At 39.1% G+C, this 19,309-nt stretch overlaps 1 protein-coding gene across 1 annotated transcript in view; it reads right to left on the reverse strand.

The window, feature by feature from the left end:
• Nucleotides 1-2,292: 2,292 nt before the first annotated feature.
• The window catches only part of LOC130566090 (striatin-like), a 22,010-nt gene continuing 4,993 nt past the window's right edge, over nucleotides 2,293-19,309 (reverse strand). Inside the window, exons 4-15 of the mRNA XM_057353312.1 lie at nucleotides 9,747-9,828; nucleotides 7,155-7,331; nucleotides 6,808-6,943; nucleotides 6,243-6,405; nucleotides 5,563-5,673; nucleotides 4,154-4,297; nucleotides 3,939-4,075; nucleotides 3,556-3,731; nucleotides 3,430-3,477; nucleotides 3,200-3,321; nucleotides 2,954-3,121; nucleotides 2,293-2,687 (exon numbers count right to left, since the gene is read on the reverse strand). Coding sequence (XP_057209295.1) covers nucleotides 2,503-2,687; nucleotides 2,954-3,121; nucleotides 3,200-3,321; nucleotides 3,430-3,477; nucleotides 3,556-3,731; nucleotides 3,939-4,075; nucleotides 4,154-4,297; nucleotides 5,563-5,673; nucleotides 6,243-6,405; nucleotides 6,808-6,943; nucleotides 7,155-7,331; nucleotides 9,747-9,828 — 1,649 coding nt within the window. The 3' untranslated portion in view covers nucleotides 2,293-2,502. The remainder of the gene's footprint in view (nucleotides 2,688-2,953; nucleotides 3,122-3,199; nucleotides 3,322-3,429; nucleotides 3,478-3,555; nucleotides 3,732-3,938; nucleotides 4,076-4,153; nucleotides 4,298-5,562; nucleotides 5,674-6,242; nucleotides 6,406-6,807; nucleotides 6,944-7,154; nucleotides 7,332-9,746; nucleotides 9,829-19,309) is intronic.

The raw sequence follows: 19,309 nt of genomic DNA on the forward strand, positions 1-19,309 counted from the left end.
ATGTAATCATTCTTATTAAATGTGATTTCAGATCAACCCATCTATGTACTAATGTTCCTATGAATACTTCTTAATACATTTTAGGTATTTTATCAAGTGCATTTATAACTGTGGTGAATAACAGTGCTCAACACATGTAAAATATATCTTGTTTGTGTTCATATGTGCTCAGAAATTACACAATAGTATACAGTCAGACATTAAACATTTCACATTAAACATGATTGGTTTTAACCCTTTAGGCGCCAGGGTTTTATGGAAAACATGCTGGATTTTGACATCAAGATTTCAAAAGCTTGTGGCTTGAAAGGACTTAAAGATAAAGATCTTCTGTAAATTAGAAAAATGTTGGGCATGACCAAAAGTTTATGTGGGGTGTAAATATACTCATCTAATTTGCATATTATGACGTCATCCGGGGCGGCCAACTTGAATTTCATAATATTCAGGAAATAGTATATATTGAATTGATGTTTGAACTTATTTGCATGATTTTTTTTACTCTTTGATTTGTGCTTCGTGAACATTCTCGCCTTGCACGGCGGCACCATTGCGCTGCACAGATGTGTACTGGGAGACGCGCGGTCATTAGACGACCGATCATGATTTCCAAAAGGCAAATATTCCCCTTCAGAGTCAGAATCGGCGAATAACATTCGCAACACACCCTCGCGGTACAACCTTTTATTAGCAATTTGGCAATTTTCTCTCACAAATCTCATAATTTACTCTGACGCTCTGAACTGAACTGCTTCCGCATCAATGACACGATAGCTCACTTGCTCTGCTATTTGCTCGAACACTTTGAATGGGAACATGACGTCCTTTTGGTCTAGAATCGAAGTACTACATGTCTGCCATCTAGTGGCATGGAATACAAATGAGATATTACACCATATTAGGATCTACAGCCTATTTTATGAAGTATGACATCTTGTCGCAATTCTGCGACTTTGGCGCTTAGAGGGTTAAATGTTGTTCGTTGCTTTGTGCAAATCACAAAGACAATTTAACCAATTTGATAAGAAAGGAGAGAATAAGAAGAGATAAGAAGAAGAAGATATGACATTTTGTTTCACATTTACAGTAAAATTTAGTGGTTGCTTTTTATTCTTTTTTGCATAATAATAATAATAATATCTTCTACTTTAACACTCATTATTTACTTGTTCAACAGAGGCAGGCCTTCATTTGGTGGAGGGAGATATAGTGATTGTTGAGGTCCGTGCTTTATTTCATTCTGCTTTACATGTTATAATCCAGAACACTTCTATTAACACACATGTATTAAAAAATATATATCAGGGCAATGTGAATCCTAAAGATGTTGTTCTGTTGGTTATTCATGTTGGGTTTGTAGTTTGCAGGCTAGGATAAGACCCTAGGTAGGTGAATCTTGACATCAACAGCATAAATCAGGATAAGTTTACATCTATCTGACTTTAGCTTCATCTTATTTTTTACTCAACTCATGTCTTTCTGTAAATTTAAACAGATGTTAATGCCAAAGGTGTGATCCTGAAAGCATTTGAACAATACAGACTCAAGACGTGTATTGACTTCAAGGAGTGGAGCGGAGAACCAAACTACATTTTTGCATAAAAAAGCAGTGGGTGAGAAAACCAACACCCAAAATACATTTCAAACATGAAACTCTCAATTTTACACAAACACAATGTCGTAACTAATCCAATGCTATACACCTGTTCAGCAAACATTATTGTGGAATAACAATAGTGATACTGCAAACATTATAATGCCAACAATGTCACTTTTGCAACTTGTACACTATAAAAAAGATTTTCAACTCAACTCAACTCTCAACTCAACTTTATTTATATAGCGCTTTTACAATTTTCATTGGTACAAAGCAGCTGTACATGAGACATATTGACTATAAGCAAAATAATTAAAGTTGTACCTGCAAAAACAAGAAAAGGTTGAAAACACAGAAGACAGACATACCCACATACAAAACACTCCACACACACAATATGCACACGTACTAACACACATAGACATAGAGACACACACACACACACACGGATGCGCACGCACACACACACGACACACACACACGTACGTACACAGACAAGTACGCACACACACACACACGCTCAGTGAGAACACACATTTAGGATAAAGGAGAGAGAAGCACAGGTCAAATATAACAGACTATAAATTCCTATATGCAATATTAATTAAGTAAAACTTTAAAATTCTAAAGCAGCCCCCCCGGCCAGGCAGATAGTGCAAAAACAGTATGCAAACGGTGGCGAGGAACCCAAAACTCTAATCGAGAAAAAAAACCTCAGGAGAACCCAGGCCCAACCAGGGGATTCCAGTTCCCCTCTGGCAAAAGCTGCTGCCTCTGCACAAGCTCCAGAGAACTTGCACAACAAGGCTAAATAAAATAAATAAACTTAATAATAAAATAAATTATAGTTTAAGATTATCATTAATAATCTAATAGCATTTAGCAATTAGTTCAGTTTCATCTCATCAGTGTGTATGTGTAAGTGAAGTTTTTGAACAGGTACCAGGTTTGCCGGCGGACTGGGACTCCAGCTCCAGAATCAGCTGTTGGGTCTCCATGTTGAAGATGCCCATCCTGCCGTTACTGAACGCAGTGACCATGTGAGCGGGATCACTGCACACCAGATCCACAGATGATGGGATGCCCATTTCTGTACGACACAAGAACATTTAAGACTGATTGATTCCCACAGCGTCTCTACACAACTGTTTTCATTGCTAGTCTGTATAAAAATTCTTCTGTATTTTCAGTATTTTGCTTGACAACCGTTTTAACTTTTGTCACACATCAATGTCCAATGGACCGATCAGAAGCTAACTGCAGCACAAACTTCTATTTAATTCTAATATTCTCAACCCAAGAATAAATAATAAATGGACATTGAATATTTTTAAAAGCGGTCCACTGCAGTAATACCTTTACTCTCATTGAAGACTGTGATGGCCGGTGAGGTATCCGCAGCATTCCACAGTCTCACCGTCCCGTCCGCAGAGCACGACAGGAGTCGGTGATGAGCCGAGCTGTAGACCAATCCCCACACAGCATCTGTGTGACCACTCAGCGCCCCCCGCAGCACAGACGGCTCTACACAAGACATAAAGTCAGCAATCATGTACACTACGCATTCATATTACCTGCAGTCACATCTAAACAGGAACGTACCATACGAGTCATACGGGTCGATGTTTGGATTGGGAGTGTTCCAGCTCTGAATGGTTCCATCCAATCCACCGCTGAAACACTGATCTCCATTAGAACTCATCACCACACACAGAACCGGACCCCTATGACAGAGACACACAGAAGAACATCAGACATGTTTGAACAAGAGGCTCAAGACATCACGTCCGATTCATTTTCAGATTCAGATTTTGGATATGATTCGCACAAACCTGTGAGCTCTGAACGTGTAGATGGGTTCCACATCGAGAGCTGCACATCTGAACACACAAACACAGGAGAACATCAAGAACCATCTGAATGTAATAACACAACAAAAGATTCAGCAGTATTCTTACTTCTTGGTTGGAGCGGTTTTCTGCAGATTCCACATCTTCAGCGTGTGATCTTCAGACGCGGTGACCAGGACCGGCTCCACCGGGTGGAACGCCAGACCGCGGATGGAGTCAAAATGGTTCCGCAGCGTGAACTTTGGGTTCCACGTCTTGCGCAGGGCATCTTTGTTGGTGGTGATCTGAGGAAAAGGAAATATTAGAGCGGGGTGGGACGTGAAGCCGCAAACCGACGTGTTAAAATTAACTGATGTGACGCCATGAGACGATGAATGATGTCCAGTGTAAAACCCACATTAGTCAAACACAGATTACAATGTGCAGTGATACTTCAGCTCTGTGCTGTATTGTTTACTATAGTAAAATCTGGCCATGATCTGTTAACTCACATCATAAGACAGATTCTCAGCTTCATTGGCCACCGTGAGACCGGCGAGTTCTCCGAGACCCAGTTCAGTCTCCAGAGCCTCATCTGCCCCCATGATAAACGACTTTCCCGAGGAGGGGGGGAACGTCATGGCTTCAACTGAAACACACACACGTAAACACACAAGCACATGTAGCTTGTAGAGGAGTAAATGTGTCTGAGTGTTTTTAGAAATACCCTCGTCCGTGCGGCCCAGCTGATGCTCATTTAGACGGGGCAGACTCGGGCGAACCGGCGGTGCCACCGGAGGCTGAATGGATGATAAATCCTCAGCGTCACGGAGATTAGCCAACATGTCCTGAAGTTTACACCTGTTGGGCCCTAAAGACAGAAGAGAAACGCACTTTATCTAGATCTCTTACAGTCACACATCACTGACTGATGCTGTGCCAAATCCAAACCACAGTCAAATATCTCGAGAAAATAAATATATATCATAATAACACTACACAGATCTCTGTGTGCAGTACATGATTGGCTGTTAAATATTTCAATATTATGTAACAGGACAGGACAAGTGTCGAATTTTGATCAGGCATTAAAGACGGCTTCCCCTTGGGGTCTGAGGAAGATTTATTGGAGCGTAAGATTTGGCATGACACCAGTCGTTTTAAATCTGTCTGCATGGAATGACTCGCTTCAAACAGAAAATCAAAATGAAAACCTAGTAAATATGGGAAGGGCAGTGTAGATGGGCCACACCCCCTCTCAGAGCACCAATCAAAAGAGAGGAAAAACAACAGGAAAACCAACTAAACGAGTCAGTGTGGCATTGAACAAAATGTTCCACAAGAAATGAAAACGATGCAGAATGAGAGGAATGAGAATGTGAAGGAGAGGCAGCGTGACACCAGACTCCTGAATAAGAAAGGATGATGGGTAAAAAAAGACTGAAGGTAAACACAACAGAGAGGGAAAACTGAAGAAAAGACAGACACACAAACACAGACAGGTGTGATGGTGAACCACTGAAGAGAGCTGCTGGTTTTTGCTTTTTGGTCAATCGAAGAAAGAGTTTAAGAAAGAAAGTGTGAGATAGATTAGAAGAACCAGTGATGAACCGATATTTTTGATCACATCCTTCAACGGCAGATATTTAGCATTTCAGTAGAAATGAACATGAATGAAGAAACGGGTGTATTTTACTAAACCTGTCAGAACATATTTCACTCATAAAACAATCACAAGACAAACATGCAAAGAAAATAAAGTCTATATTTTAAAACATTAACATTTCTGCCATGTAAAATATTAAAATACAAATATTGAAACACCACGCTTGTATTTACTTCCTTTAAATTCCACTCACTATTACCGTAAAACAAGAGAAAAGAACTGCATTACCATGTTGAGAATTACAGAATTAAAAACAAATGAAAATGTCCGTGAGCATTACAGGAAAAGCTATCTGGGTGGTGGTGGTGTGTTTGGTTTTCTAACACAAAAATTCCCTTGACTTCTTCCTTATCTTTGGGGTGAAATGAGAGCTGGACATGATTGAGTGAGATCTGATATGGGTTCACCACTAGAAGTATAAAAGTAAAGAAAGAGGAGACGGCGAGTGAAAGAGCTCCCGGCCGACTTACTCTTCACCCCTTTCTTGCCCTTGCGCTCCTTCTTGTACTGTTCCTTGAGTTTAGAGATCAGCCCCTCATCCACGTCCCACGCCTCAGACAAAGGGCTCTTCTCTTCCTTCTCTACACGAGGGAGGGAGGGAGGAAGACACGTTACACGCCTGATGATCAGCTCCTCTCTCTCATGCGGGAAACACTCGGTGGAAACATCCCATAAAACGAATGAATGATGCCACCAGACACGTAAAAATAAGATCAGACATTTAAAGATGCCATCGCACTGTTGTTTGTAATCCACTGCTCATTTGCATAATAAAGTTTTGTTGCATCCCCAGCGGTTGAAGTTGCTCTCATCTCTTATTGAAACTGTGAACAGACTTCTGTGTAAACGGCCCTAAACACACACAAACAGAGCTCACGTCATGAAACAACTGCTTGAGATTTAAAGCCATGATGCCGATCGATCCGTACAGGGATGACAGAAAAATCAGTCCAATTCTCTTCAGGGGTGTGTGTGTGTGTGTGTGGAGAAACACACAGACAGACAGCAAATCAAACACAATCATCTACAGGGACACTTGATGTGGAGCTATTTAGAAATAAACTCCCGTGAGAAAGTTTATCTGTGAGGAATTTACAAACACACGTTTCTGTTTTTATTTAAGATGAAATATCAGAGCAGAAAGTCTCACCCCAGTCAGCTCGCTCTCCAGCAGGGGGCGCTTCAGTGGGACCCTCCATGTCCTCACTGTTAGCCAGAAAATCAAAACCCTTCAGAACCTCGTCAGTGTCAAGATCATCGCTCATATCTGCTGAGGAAGAGGAGGGCGACGGAGACACCTTCCTCCTCACCATCTACACCACACACAGAGATAGAGAGATGTGTTAGTGATGACAGCTGGTGTGTGTCTGTCTGTGTTGGTGTGATGTTCTGAAGAGTTTCTCATGAAGCTGAATGTGTGTTTCAGTAACATTTACAACGCTTCCTCTCTCACATAAAGCACTCAATCATTTGTACTCGATCTGATTTTAAATGAATTCAGTAAAAGAAAACAATTCACCATAAATTCACAAAATCCTTTTACACTTGCTTCTATACATTTTTTAAGTGAAATTGTGAAATGTCATCCTGTCGTTACATGATTATCCCTGCGTACCGTTTCACATGCTAACACATCTAAAATACATCCCAAATTCAACTATGTTGAAACAAGTAAGACTTGAAGAAAACTATTTGTCGACTGTAGCTGAACTCACGGTGGCGAGCTCCATGATGGTCTTGTTTTGTCCTTCACTGTCTTCATCCTCATCTTCATCAGTGAACTCTGCAGCGGCTTTCTCGATGAACTTGAAGGCTTCGAGCACCGTGGCAGAGTCGGACATCTCTGGTTTACTGCGAGCAGAAATCCACATGCGTGTGAAACACACACAGTAAAAACAAAACTTCATATGAGCAGCTCATATCCTGAGGCTCATTCATCCCATTACTGCTTCATATTACACACCATCACTTCCGTCTGTCTCACCGCACCGCACCGCTCATGTCATGTACAGACACAGACAGATAACTGAGACGATGTGTCTTTACTGTGATATACACTGACCCCATCATGGTGTTACTGCTGTCCTTCAGTGAGGACGCTTCAGTTCCGTTCACCATGGGTTCCTGTCTCTGATCACCGGGTCTCTCTCCGCTGTCTGCTGCCAGTCCGAGCAGAGCTTTGACCCGCTGGGACTTCACATCCAGAATGGTGTCTGTGTAGCCCACCTCCTGCAGGTATCTGAAGAGGACAGAAACAAACACCAGAGGGTGAGTGAGAGAAATGTTCATGTGTGGGTTTATGTTGCGTTTGGTCAGTGCTGGAGAGACTAAAGGTTATTACACTTCAGATTGCTTATTAACTCAGCGAGAGGGCCACTTTCAATTTATATTCATACATTCTGTTAATACTTATTCAAATTAATGGTCAAACAACAATAACTGTGACACTCCTGATTTCAGCTGCTCTAACACAACTGCCATCAAGAGAGCAGAACGATCTCAAAAACACATCTCATCTCACAAAACCTGTAAGAGCACATCTGATCTCACAAAACCTGTAAGAGCACATCTGATCTCACAAAACCTGTAAAGAACGAGTCTGATCTCATCAAAACCTGTAAGAGCATGTCTGATCTTACAAAACCTGTAAAGAATGAGTCTGATCTCATCAAAACCTGTAAGAGCATGTCTGATCTCACAAAACCTGTAAAGAACGAGTCTGATCTCATCAAAACCTGTAAGAGCACGTCTGATCTCATCAAAACCTGTAAGGAGCTGTTGATCTCAAAAACACATCTCATCTCACAAAACCTGTAAGAGCACATCTGATCTCACAAAACCTGTAAGAGCACATCTGATCTCACAAAACCTGTAAAGAACGAGTCTGATCTCATCAAAACCTGTAAGAGAACATCTGATCTTACAAAACCTGTAAAGAGTGCATCTGATCTCACAAAAACCTTGTCAAGAAGCACGTCTGATCTCATCGAAACCTGTAAGAGACATGTCTGATCTTACAAAACCTGTAAAGAATGAGTCTGATCTCATCAAAACCTGTAAGAGCATGTCTGATCTCACCAAAACCTGTAAAGAGCGCATCTGATCTCACAATAAACACCTGTTAGAGCACATCTGATCTCACAAAACCTGTAAAGAACGAGTCTGATCTCATCAAAACCTGTAAGAGCATGTCTGATCTTACAAAAACCTGTAAGAGTGTATCTGATCTCACAAAACCCAGTAAGAATGCATGCCTGATCTCACAAAAACTGGTAAGGAGCGCGTCTGATCTCATTCAAAACCCTGTAAGAGCATGTCTCATCTAATCAAAACCTGTAAAGAATAAATCTGATCTCATCAAAAACCTGGTAAGAGCGTATCTTGATCCTCACAAGAACATGGTAAAGAACAAGTCCTGATCTCATCAAAACCTGGTAAGAGCATGTCTGATCTTACAAAACCTGTAAAGAATGAGTCTGATCTCATCAAAACCTGTAAGAGCATGTCTGATCTCACAAAACCTGTAAAGAACGAGTCTGATCTCATCCACTGTAACCACTACAGTAATCCATTTGAAACAATAAAACTGTATGATCATCACATCTTGTGTTTCTACCTTTCATCATGCTCTGCTGATTTTCATATACTGTAAATGTCTCTTCTAAGGCACCGCTTTTTGCCGAGCATTACGTTAGCAGAGAAAGAGAGAGAGAGAGAGAGAGAGAGAGAGAGAGAGAGAGAGAGAGAGAGAGAGAGAGAGAGAGAGAGAGAGAGAGAGAGAGAGAGAGAGAGAGAGAGAGAGAGAGAGAGAGAGAGAGAGAGAGAGAGAGAGAGAGAGAGAGAGAGAGAGAGAGAGGGAGAGAGAGAGAGAGAGAGAGAGAGAGAGAGAGAGAGAGAGAGAGAGAGAGAGAGAGAGAGAGAGAGAGAGAGAGAGAGAGAGAGAGAGAGAGAGAGAGAGAGAGAGAGAGAGAGAGAGAGAGAGAGAGAGAGAGAGAGAGTAGTGTACGGTCTCTTGCTGTACCAGTCTCTCACCAGGCACACAAAACTCAATGAGAAGAAACAATCCAGCATTCATTCACAATTAATGCCTCTGACACGCGCACACACACACACGCACACGCACACATAACTGTAACACATAATAGTTCCCCCTTAAATCACACCAAACGCAAACGTGTTAAACACAAAAACTTCCTGTTTTTTTTTTAAACTGCTGTTGGGTCATTCAGCTTAGTGTGTTCGTGTGTGTGTGTGTGTGTGTGTGTGTGTGCTACACTTTTTTATGTTAAACATGATGTGTACACTGCAGAATAACATCTGCTTTGATATTCTACAGCTGTTATGGCAGAGGTCCAGATTTAGCAAATAACAAATGTTGTGTACAAGTGTGCGTCTTTATATACATTCAGTACATATACTATTTAAATATAGAATATAAATGACATAACTATATGTAGTACATATACTATAGTATATAAACACATACTAACTGCATTTATAAATATATAAGAAAGACATCTGATCTCTGTGTGATAAAACTGAGCTTCTGTAAGACGGCAACCTATTAGCAGCTTTTAAAAATGTGTAGTCGTGCACATCCCCAGTGTGTGTGTGTGTGTGTGTGTGTGCGTGTGTGTGTGTGTGTGTGTCTTACTGTCTCAGCAGCTGCCGGCCCTGTTTCCAGCTCAGCTGACTGTTGGGCGGTTCAGGAAGCGTCTCGTTCTCGTTGCCGTCATCTAAGGGTCAAAGGGCAGACACATGATGACAGATGTGTTTCACTCACGGTTTGTTTGCTATGGGATCAGAATTGTTGCAATATTCTGAATAAATAAACTATGATCCGCAAATAAATATAGAGAGTTTCACAAACATTTTTTAAATCCACATATNCTATGGGATCAGAATTGTTGCAATATTCTGAATAAATAAACTATGATCCGCAAATAAATATAGAGAGTTTCACAAACATTTTTTAAATCCACATATGCACAAAAAGCGAACCATTAATATATGTTAGACGTTCCACAAAAAGAAATGGAATTCACAAATAAATACAATGAGATTTGCAAATAAAAAATATTTACAAATTTATTTCAATGGCATTTATTTGTAGATCACTTTCTGCACATTTGTGAATCGCTTTCTGTGCATTTGTGGATCAGTGCACACATTTGTGGATGGCTCTCTGTGCATTTGTGGATTTTGAAACATTTCGAACGTCAAGACGTGCGCACAATCCACAAATAGGTGGACTCCGCCCACTATCTACGCAAGCCAATCGGGTAACTTCCGCTTTCGTTGTCCAATAGGGCACGTTCTAACTTCAGCCAATCACGTTTTGTTCTGCACTAAGATTCAGGGAGCTAACATGGCGGCTAGTGGCGGTCTAAAATGCGTGATATACTAAGAAATGTGAATGGCCTCTTCTTTATACTACTCAGTAATGATTGTTTGTGTTTCTATGCATTGTCCTTATGTTAGTAACAAACTACTGAAACTTTTATGACTTGATAACAGCGTGCAGGGACTGTGGTGGACAATCCCGGTGACTGGGGACTGATTGGTCTGCTGCAAGCCAGCCGTTTTATTGTCTTTATGTACCAAAGTGATAAATTCAGATTTTGGCATTCGATAAAATATAATCTGTTGCCCCGATACTGCATGGGTAAGCAGCTAGTTCGCGCCGCACACTCAGCGTGGCGTGGAGTTTCAAGGTGCGCAGCGTTTGCATTGCAATGCGCACTGCAGCTGTCGGTGTAGGCTACTACCAGTGTAACGATGGCAGAATTAACGTGGTGGAAATCATCAGCACTGTGAATTTCTATGTCATTCATAATTCAAAATAAAACGTCATTTAATCAGTCATCTCTGTTTATCCCATTCCTGAATGATCTCTGCTGCTGTGGCTAAACTGTTCTGAATACTGTCTAACTCTTGCCACAACAAAGGATGTCGATCTTGTGCACACAATATATTCTCAAATTCACACAGCAACCCCAAAAGTAAACGATGTAGGCCTAGTAAAATTTGTGTTTTCGAACCTTACCATAGTAAATATTGGTATACAACTGCAGATAATCAATTTACTGTAGTTAATAAAAAGGGTTCTGGCAGTGATCTTATATAGCGTGTTATACGATATACGTCTCCATTTTTCCTTGTGCTAAATAAATCAATATTGTTGGGTTATAATTATGTATATATTGCTGCCTTTTAAATGACACATAGGACATCTTTAAAATACTGTTTATTTCATTTATTTATTGGCAAATAAAAAACAACGGGGGCAATAAGAACGCAAGGGAGGCAACACAACTCTTCTCTTCGATGAAAAAAGTATGAAGCAAAATATGAAATTGCCAAATAAAAATGAATTGAAGCTAAATGTACATATTAATGGATTCTCCATACAAATGCACAAAAGGCACTGGATATTACATGGCATTTCAGTAAAGCCCTTTTCATACAGAGATCCCGGAAAATATGCGGAAGATTTGTCCCGGGATGACGGGATCGGTTGATTTTGGTTCACACTGCCAGTGATTTTCTGGAACGTGTGCGTGCGTTCACACACATCCCAAAGACATGTGACGTGTAATGTACTGTAATGTAGTCGGGAACGTAGCGCTGTCACGGTGAAGGAATTTTCCTTGCAGTGACATTGGCTTTTTTATAGTTCAATAGCACGGTTTGCTATATTATAAACGCATTCCTTCTATATTTAGTGCCAAATAGGCCTAAAAAAGCTCCTAAATGGGGTTAGCATACATTGTTGGTTTTTAAATGATAAAGATATAAATTTAAAACAAAATAAGTACTTTTTATGTAGTCTAGTTATCGGTAAATGCAGAACACTGAAGAATGAGACGCAAGAACCAAGGTATAGCCCATCAGCTGAAGTTAAATATAAGAAAAATATGAACATATGAAAACTAAAGCAAATTGTTTGGGCTTGTTGGTGCAAATTTACAGAACCTCAATAAAAATGATAACAGAACGATGCGCAGTTTTAATAAAAAATGTGTCAGTAGCCTGTTTTTACTAGGCTACTTTAACTGCAATACAAAAGGCAATTATTTTGTTTTACATGTTTTTGTTTAGTAAAAACAAGCATGCTCAGGTAGGGTCAAATCAGTCTGTTAATAAAAAACATCGCTCCTCCACGTCGTGTACATCAAGAGACGTACAAGACTTGTTTTGAAGGTTGCTAAGCGATCAAGTTTATTAAAGTTCTCTACCATTGTAACTTTGTGTTGATCGATGAAGTCATTTAAAACTTGCTGCATTTAGAGGCGACATATTCTCTCTCAATTTCAGTTTACATGCTCGGGACACATACAAACACTCGAGACCTGCGAAGAGCACAGCGGATATTTCGGACTGTTGAGCGAATCACTGGTACTACCCTCCCACTGCATGAACTTTACTCTTCCAGAGTGAGCGAGTAAAAGGGCTCGCAAAATCTCTCTGGACCCCTCACACCCAGCACACTTTCTCTTTGAACTGCTGCCGTCTGGTCGGCGCTATAGAGCACTGAGCACCAAAACAGCCAAATAAAGTTTCTTCCCTCAGGTCATCTACCCCATGATGTTCTCCCCACTGTTCAATAAATATGTCCAATACTAAACTACTCACTTATACTCATATTTATTTATTATGCATATGTTACTGATTTAATATATCATACAGCTATCCCATTCCCTTACACAATTTGTATAAAGCACCTTATAACTTGTATATATGTAGCACATGCATACAATATAGCATCCGCTGCTCTTTTGACATATATTGTTTTTTTCATATGTGTATTGTCTATTACATATTTTTTTTTTTTTATTTTGTTACCTGTGTCTCGTCACTTGTCACTTTCAACTGTATGTGCACTGGCAGCTTCTGTCACTAAGACAAATTCCTCGTGCGTAGAGCACATTTGGGCAATAAAGCTCCTTCTAATTCTGATGTTCTTTGCGTTATTATGGGAAACTTTATATGAGCTGTTCATATGATAGTAAATGTATTATACTACTACAGTATTTCTGTGTGGGGAATTGTGGACAGAATTGTCCCACATGGTCATCTTGCAATATAGCCTACTTACGCTGCTACCACTATAAAGACAACGCTTACTATTGTTAATGTTATGGGTAGTGTTTCTTACAGTGATCATTTTTTCATGGCAAAGAGTTAGACAGTATTCAGAACAGTTTAGCCACAGCAGCAGAGATCATTCAGGAATGGGATAAACAGAGATGACTGATTAAATGACGTTTTATTTTGAATTATGAATGACATAGAAATTCACAGTGCTGATGATTTCCCCCACGTTAATTCTGCCATCGTTATACTGGTAGTAGCCTACACCGACAGCTGCAGTGCGCATTGCAATGCAAACGCTGCGCACCTTGAAACTCCACGCCACGCTGAGTGTGCGGCGCGAACTAGCTGCTTACCCATGCAGTATCGGGGAAACAGATTATATTTTATCGAATGCCAAAATCGGAATTTATCACTTTGATACATAAAGACAATAAAACGGCTGGCTTGCAGCAGACCAAATCAGTCCCCAGTCACCGGGATTGTCCACCCCAGTCCCTGCACGCTGTTATCAAGTCATAAATGTTTCAGTCGTTTGTTACTAACATATGGACAATGCATAGAAACACAAACAATCATTACTGAGTAGTATAAAGAAGAGGCCATTCACATTTCTTAGTATATCACGCATTTTAGACCGCCACTAGCCGCCATGTTAGCTCCCTGAATCTTAGTGCAGAACAAAACGTGATTGGCTGAAGTTAGAACGTGCCCTATTGGACAACGAAAGCGGAAGTTACCCGATTGGCTTGCGTAGATAGTGGGCGGAGTCCACCTATTTGTGGATTGTGCGCACGTCTTGACGTTCGAAATGTTTCAAAATCCACAAATGCACAGAGAGCCATCCACAAATGTGTGCACTGATCCACAAATGCACAGAAAGCGATTCACAAATGTGCAGAAAGTGATCTACAAATAAATGCCATTGAAATAAATTTGTAAATATTTTTTATTTGCAAATCTCATTGTATTTATTTGTGAATTCCATTTCTTTTTGTGGAACGTCTAACATATATTAATGGTTCGCTTTTTGTGCATATGTGGATTTAAAAAATGTTTGTGAAACTCTCTATATTTATTTGCGGATCATAGTTTATTTATTCAGAATATTGCAACAATTCTGATCCCATAGTTTGCACACCAGTCTCTCACACCCTCCTGTCTGTCCACNGGAACGGTCGAGTGATGTTTTGTCCTGCGACTACGCCGTCTCACAGTCACGAAGTTTCCCAGCTGCGGGGGATTTTCAACCGGAACCGAGCTGTGTGCACTAATGTTGCTCGCATCCAAAGTGTTTTCTATCGTCGTTAAACTCTTACTATCCTCAGATAAAGATTGGATACGAGACTCTAATTCTAAGATCTTCTCTGTCAGCCTAACTATTTCCCTGCATTTATCGCATATAAAACCCTCGCAGCTGACAGAGAATGCTAAGCTAAACATATGACATGAGGTGCAAGTAACAATAATAGGAATAATAGGAATAGAAGCCATAACTCACCGGATTTTCACTGTTTATTTTTACATATTTTTGAAATACAGTTAAAATAATGATGATTTAAAGAAATAGATTGCAAGTTTACAAGTCAGGTGTAAAATAACATGAAAAACATGTACTTTCAATATTTCAAAAAAAATTCTGGCACCCCAGCTGCCAAATATTACAGTAAGGGTTTTTCCAGTGTTCTTCTGCACTTTTTTGTCTGGGAGAGGTTACTCATGTTGCTCCCTCCACAAACCTTTTCATTGGTTAGTGGCAAAGTAACGATGTCAATGCCACAGTAAACAGGAAATGGCCAATTACATTAAAATGTCAACCTTACTATGAAGAAAATCTAGTTTAACCAAAGGTTTTTACAATACTAACAGCACAGATATTTTCAGCATTGTCGCATCCATAACGGTACATATTCCTCAAAAATGGACAAATGAAAATTAAAATAAAGTAACTTGTTTATGTTCTATGAAGAGGCATAAAAAGTTTCACATAAAACAACTACAGACACATCAAACAATTAGTGCATACAAGAGATCAAATAAGTTCATTAAAATCATTTACATGTTTCCCTTAACTTGGTCCATAAGATATTTTTTAAAACATTTAGTGAAGGGAGTTGTTCCAACATTAAGATGCTCTGTAGTTCATTCCACAAAAAAGGTGCATTCAAAGAAAAGGCAGTTTTACCCTAGATATAATTAGGTAATTTTTCTAACAGCGCCTTGGCAATGAACAACAACATGTGTATTTTTCTCCTTTGAGACAAGGAGGACCAGCCCACTAATTCATACAAGGAACAGTGGTGAGTGCGTAAAGAAGCACCAGTCACAAATCGTAGGGCAGCATGGTACACACAGTCCAGCTTTTTTAGTAGAGTTAAACTTGCATGCATATACAGTGCCCGCCACTATTATTGGCACCATTGGTAAATATGAGCAAAGAAGGCTGTAAAAATAAATCTACATTGTTTCTCCTTTTGATCTTTTATTTAAAATATATACAATATTCCAACATTTCATTAAAGTAAAACAATTTGAAGTAGGGGGAATATCACATTGAGATTTCTTTTCTCTAATACACACTGGCCACAATTATTGGTACCCCTAGAAATTCTTATGAGTGAAATACCTCCCAAGTATATTCCCATTCATTGATATTTACATTTTCTTAGCACACCAAGGTGACTAGAAACATGACGTTGTCCAGTTATGACTTCTTGTTGCACAGCAGAATAAATATTAGTAACACAAAGCCCAACCCCCCTTAATCATTTATCACAATGGATAAAACCAAAGAATATAGTTCTGATGTGCAGTATAGTTCTGTTGAGCTACACAAAACACAAAATGGCTTTAAGGAAATAGTTAAAACAATAAACAAATTTCCAACATCAGGGCAATGATCAAGAGTTCAAGTTCAAGTTCATTTATTTATAGAGCACTTGTTAAACAGCCACACGACTGACCAAAGTGCTGTACATTTCAATTAAGGTCTCATACATCTTATATCAAACTACAAAAACAGTAATAAAAGCAAAAACAATAAAAAAACAATAAAAACCAGTGGAAAAAACATCCTTAATGGTACGCCAGATCGAATAAATACGTTTTTAGACGAGATTTAAAAATGAGAAAAGAGGGGCCACTCTGACCTCTATTGGCAGATTGTTCCACAGCATAGGGCCAGCTACAGAAAAAGCTCGGTCTCCTCTACATTTAAGTCTGGACTTGGGAACCATAAGGAGATTCAGGTTGCTGGAACGCAAGTTTCTAATGGGGGTGTAGGGATGCCAAGTTGAAAATCAGCTTGAAACAGGATGTGTGTCTATATTGTCTCAATGCACAACTAGAAGAAGAATTTGAGTGGCCAAAGACTCTTCAAAGAGCACAGATGGAAAATTGCAGTAATCAGTTGAATTTTGGGGTCAGAAAGCATTTAATAAAAAATAAAGGAAAACTGCACCTCCATCACTACAAATTGTTTGGGACACTGTTCAAGAAACAAATCTTCTGCTCTTATGCAAAAATAAACTGCACCATATTAATCTGCCATACTGGAACTTCAACCAGGACTGGGGTCTATGGCCATATGGAATGAAAAAGAGTTTTTTGGCAGCAACAACAACTCAACTCAACTCAACTTTATTTATATAGCGCTTTTACAATTTTCATTGTTACAAAGCAGCTGTACATGAGACATATTGACTATAAGCAAAATAATTAAAGTTGTACCTGCAAAACAAGAAAAGGTTGAAAACACAGAAGACAGACATACCCACATACAAAACACTCCACACACACAATATGCACACGTACTAACACACATAGACAACACAAGATAGGTTTGGTGCACACATGGATAAAAGAATGCCCCATGTCCACAGTTAAATATGTCACCAAATCTTTATTGTTGTGAACCTATTTTTATACCAGAGGTTCTGGACATTTTGTTCAGATACATGTCATCATGTTTTATATCAAATACCAACAAGTAAAAAAATCAAAACCTGACTTTCTCTGCTAGAAATATTATAATGGGTCATGGTTAGATCGTCCATCAGCACATTGGTTCAAAATAAACATCAACATCAATAAAAAACGGGTCACTGAACACATAATCAAGATCCTACCATAGCCATCCCAATTCCCTGACCCGAATCCTATAGAAAATGAGTGGGATGAACTGAAGAAGAGGGAGGACCAACATTTGAAGGATCTGAAGAAATTCTTTATGGAGGATTGGACTCAGATGACTCTCAATGTAATCTCAAACCTCATCAGACTGAAAAGAAAACACTCAGAGCTGATTTTCTTATAAATTAAGGTTGCGGGGTGAATGAAATACAAGGGTGCCAATACTTGTGGCCAACATATATGAAATGAATTTTTTTTTTCTCAATGTGAAATTACCCCCACTTCAAATTGTTTTCCTTCAATGTGAAATGTTGGAATTTTGTAGATTTTTTAAATAAAACATTTTTATGGCCTTCTTTGCTCATATTTACGAAGGGTGCCAATAATGGTGAGCAGGACTGTATAGCATATCCCCATAATCTAAAATTGAAAGGAAACAACTTTGTATAATTCGTCTTCTTGCTTAATAGGGAAGACATTTCTTGATTCGATATTGTCAACCCCAAAGCCTTTGCAGGCAAGTTGGATGGTCACACTCCGGGGTTATGGAGGCAAGAAAAATGCTAAAATGCCAGAAATTAGTGCCAGTATAATCCCAATGTGTAGCAGGTGTTTGTACAAGTCCATATACAAAGTGCAAAGTAAACGAAAAAAATAAACAACAAAATAGAAAAATATTTTTAAGTTTAGATAAACCAACGAATTGGCCCAAACTATACAGCCATGTCTGCTCTCTCACTCTATGAGCTCTGACTCTTTCCAGCAGTAACAGCAACAGCCAACTCTCCCCCTACAATGGTACAAGGAGCCATTTAAATAGCTCTAGCCCCTCCCCTGGGCTAAACCATCGTGTTCGGTAAAAGAGTAAGAAAAATAAGATTAAAATACTTCATATTGACATACATACAAATGAATCATTGTAACATAAAATTATCATTCAACATTTGCATAAATCAACCAAAATAATCCACATGAAAATAGTATTCACTAATTCTCCATGTAAGAACATTATGTCAGACTCCCCTCCACAACTATACAGTTGGTTGGCGCCTTCTAATGACGGGAACGGGACAAAGAAAAATAGCGTCTGCCCATGTCTCGGCTTACATTGTTTTGAATGGATAGATGACCCAGTACGTAAGTATATCTGTTTGAGTATGTAAATGCATGATATGAAACATAAGAAATAAACCTTAAAATGCAAACTTGTTGTCGTGCTTATTTCTTAAACACATGAATGCATAACATAAACTAATAATATTTTAGTACGTCTAAGGCAGGATTACAAACATGTAGCATCCATCAATAACACATAGATGGGATTACAAACATTTCTGTGTTAACTGATGTAATTTATGCACATATCAGAGATGTATGTAATGTGTATATGTTGTAGCGTGTGCAAGTGCAGCTTAAGACAGAGTCTATATCAAAATAAAAGTCTCGTCACAGGATCTCTGTGACAGATATAGAAAACCCAATTTAGGTCTAAGCTTTTTCAGAAGATTTTCAATGTGTACATGAAAGTCCAGTTTTTCATCCAGCCATATACCCAAGTATTTATAATTTTGTTCTCTTTCTATATACTCTGCTTGTAATGTTAAAATAGGGTAGTCTGATTTGATACTACTACGAGAAAAAAATCATATATTTTGATTTTTTAGAGTTTGAAACCAATTTTAAATTTATCAATGACAATTGTAATGAACGAAAAGATTCTTGCTAAAGCTCCACGGCTCGGTTTAATGAGTGCGCTACAGTATTAATAACAGTGTCATCGGCATAGAGATGAATTTTAGCCGAGGTAATCCCACACCCTAAATCATTAATATAAATTGAAGATAAAATCCATGCTAAAATAGATCTTTGAGGGACTCCTTTTGTATTTTTTTGCTCTGTTGAAATATAATTCTCAACTGAGACGCACTGAATTCTGTCATGAAACAGGTGGAAGAACCCAATTGCAGGCAGCGTTCAGGGGTAACAAAAAAG

The sequence above is a fragment of the Triplophysa rosa genome, linkage group LG15 (genome assembly GCF_024868665.1).
Source record: "Triplophysa rosa linkage group LG15, Trosa_1v2, whole genome shotgun sequence".
Taxonomy (NCBI): Eukaryota; Metazoa; Chordata; class Actinopteri; order Cypriniformes; family Nemacheilidae; genus Triplophysa; species Triplophysa rosa.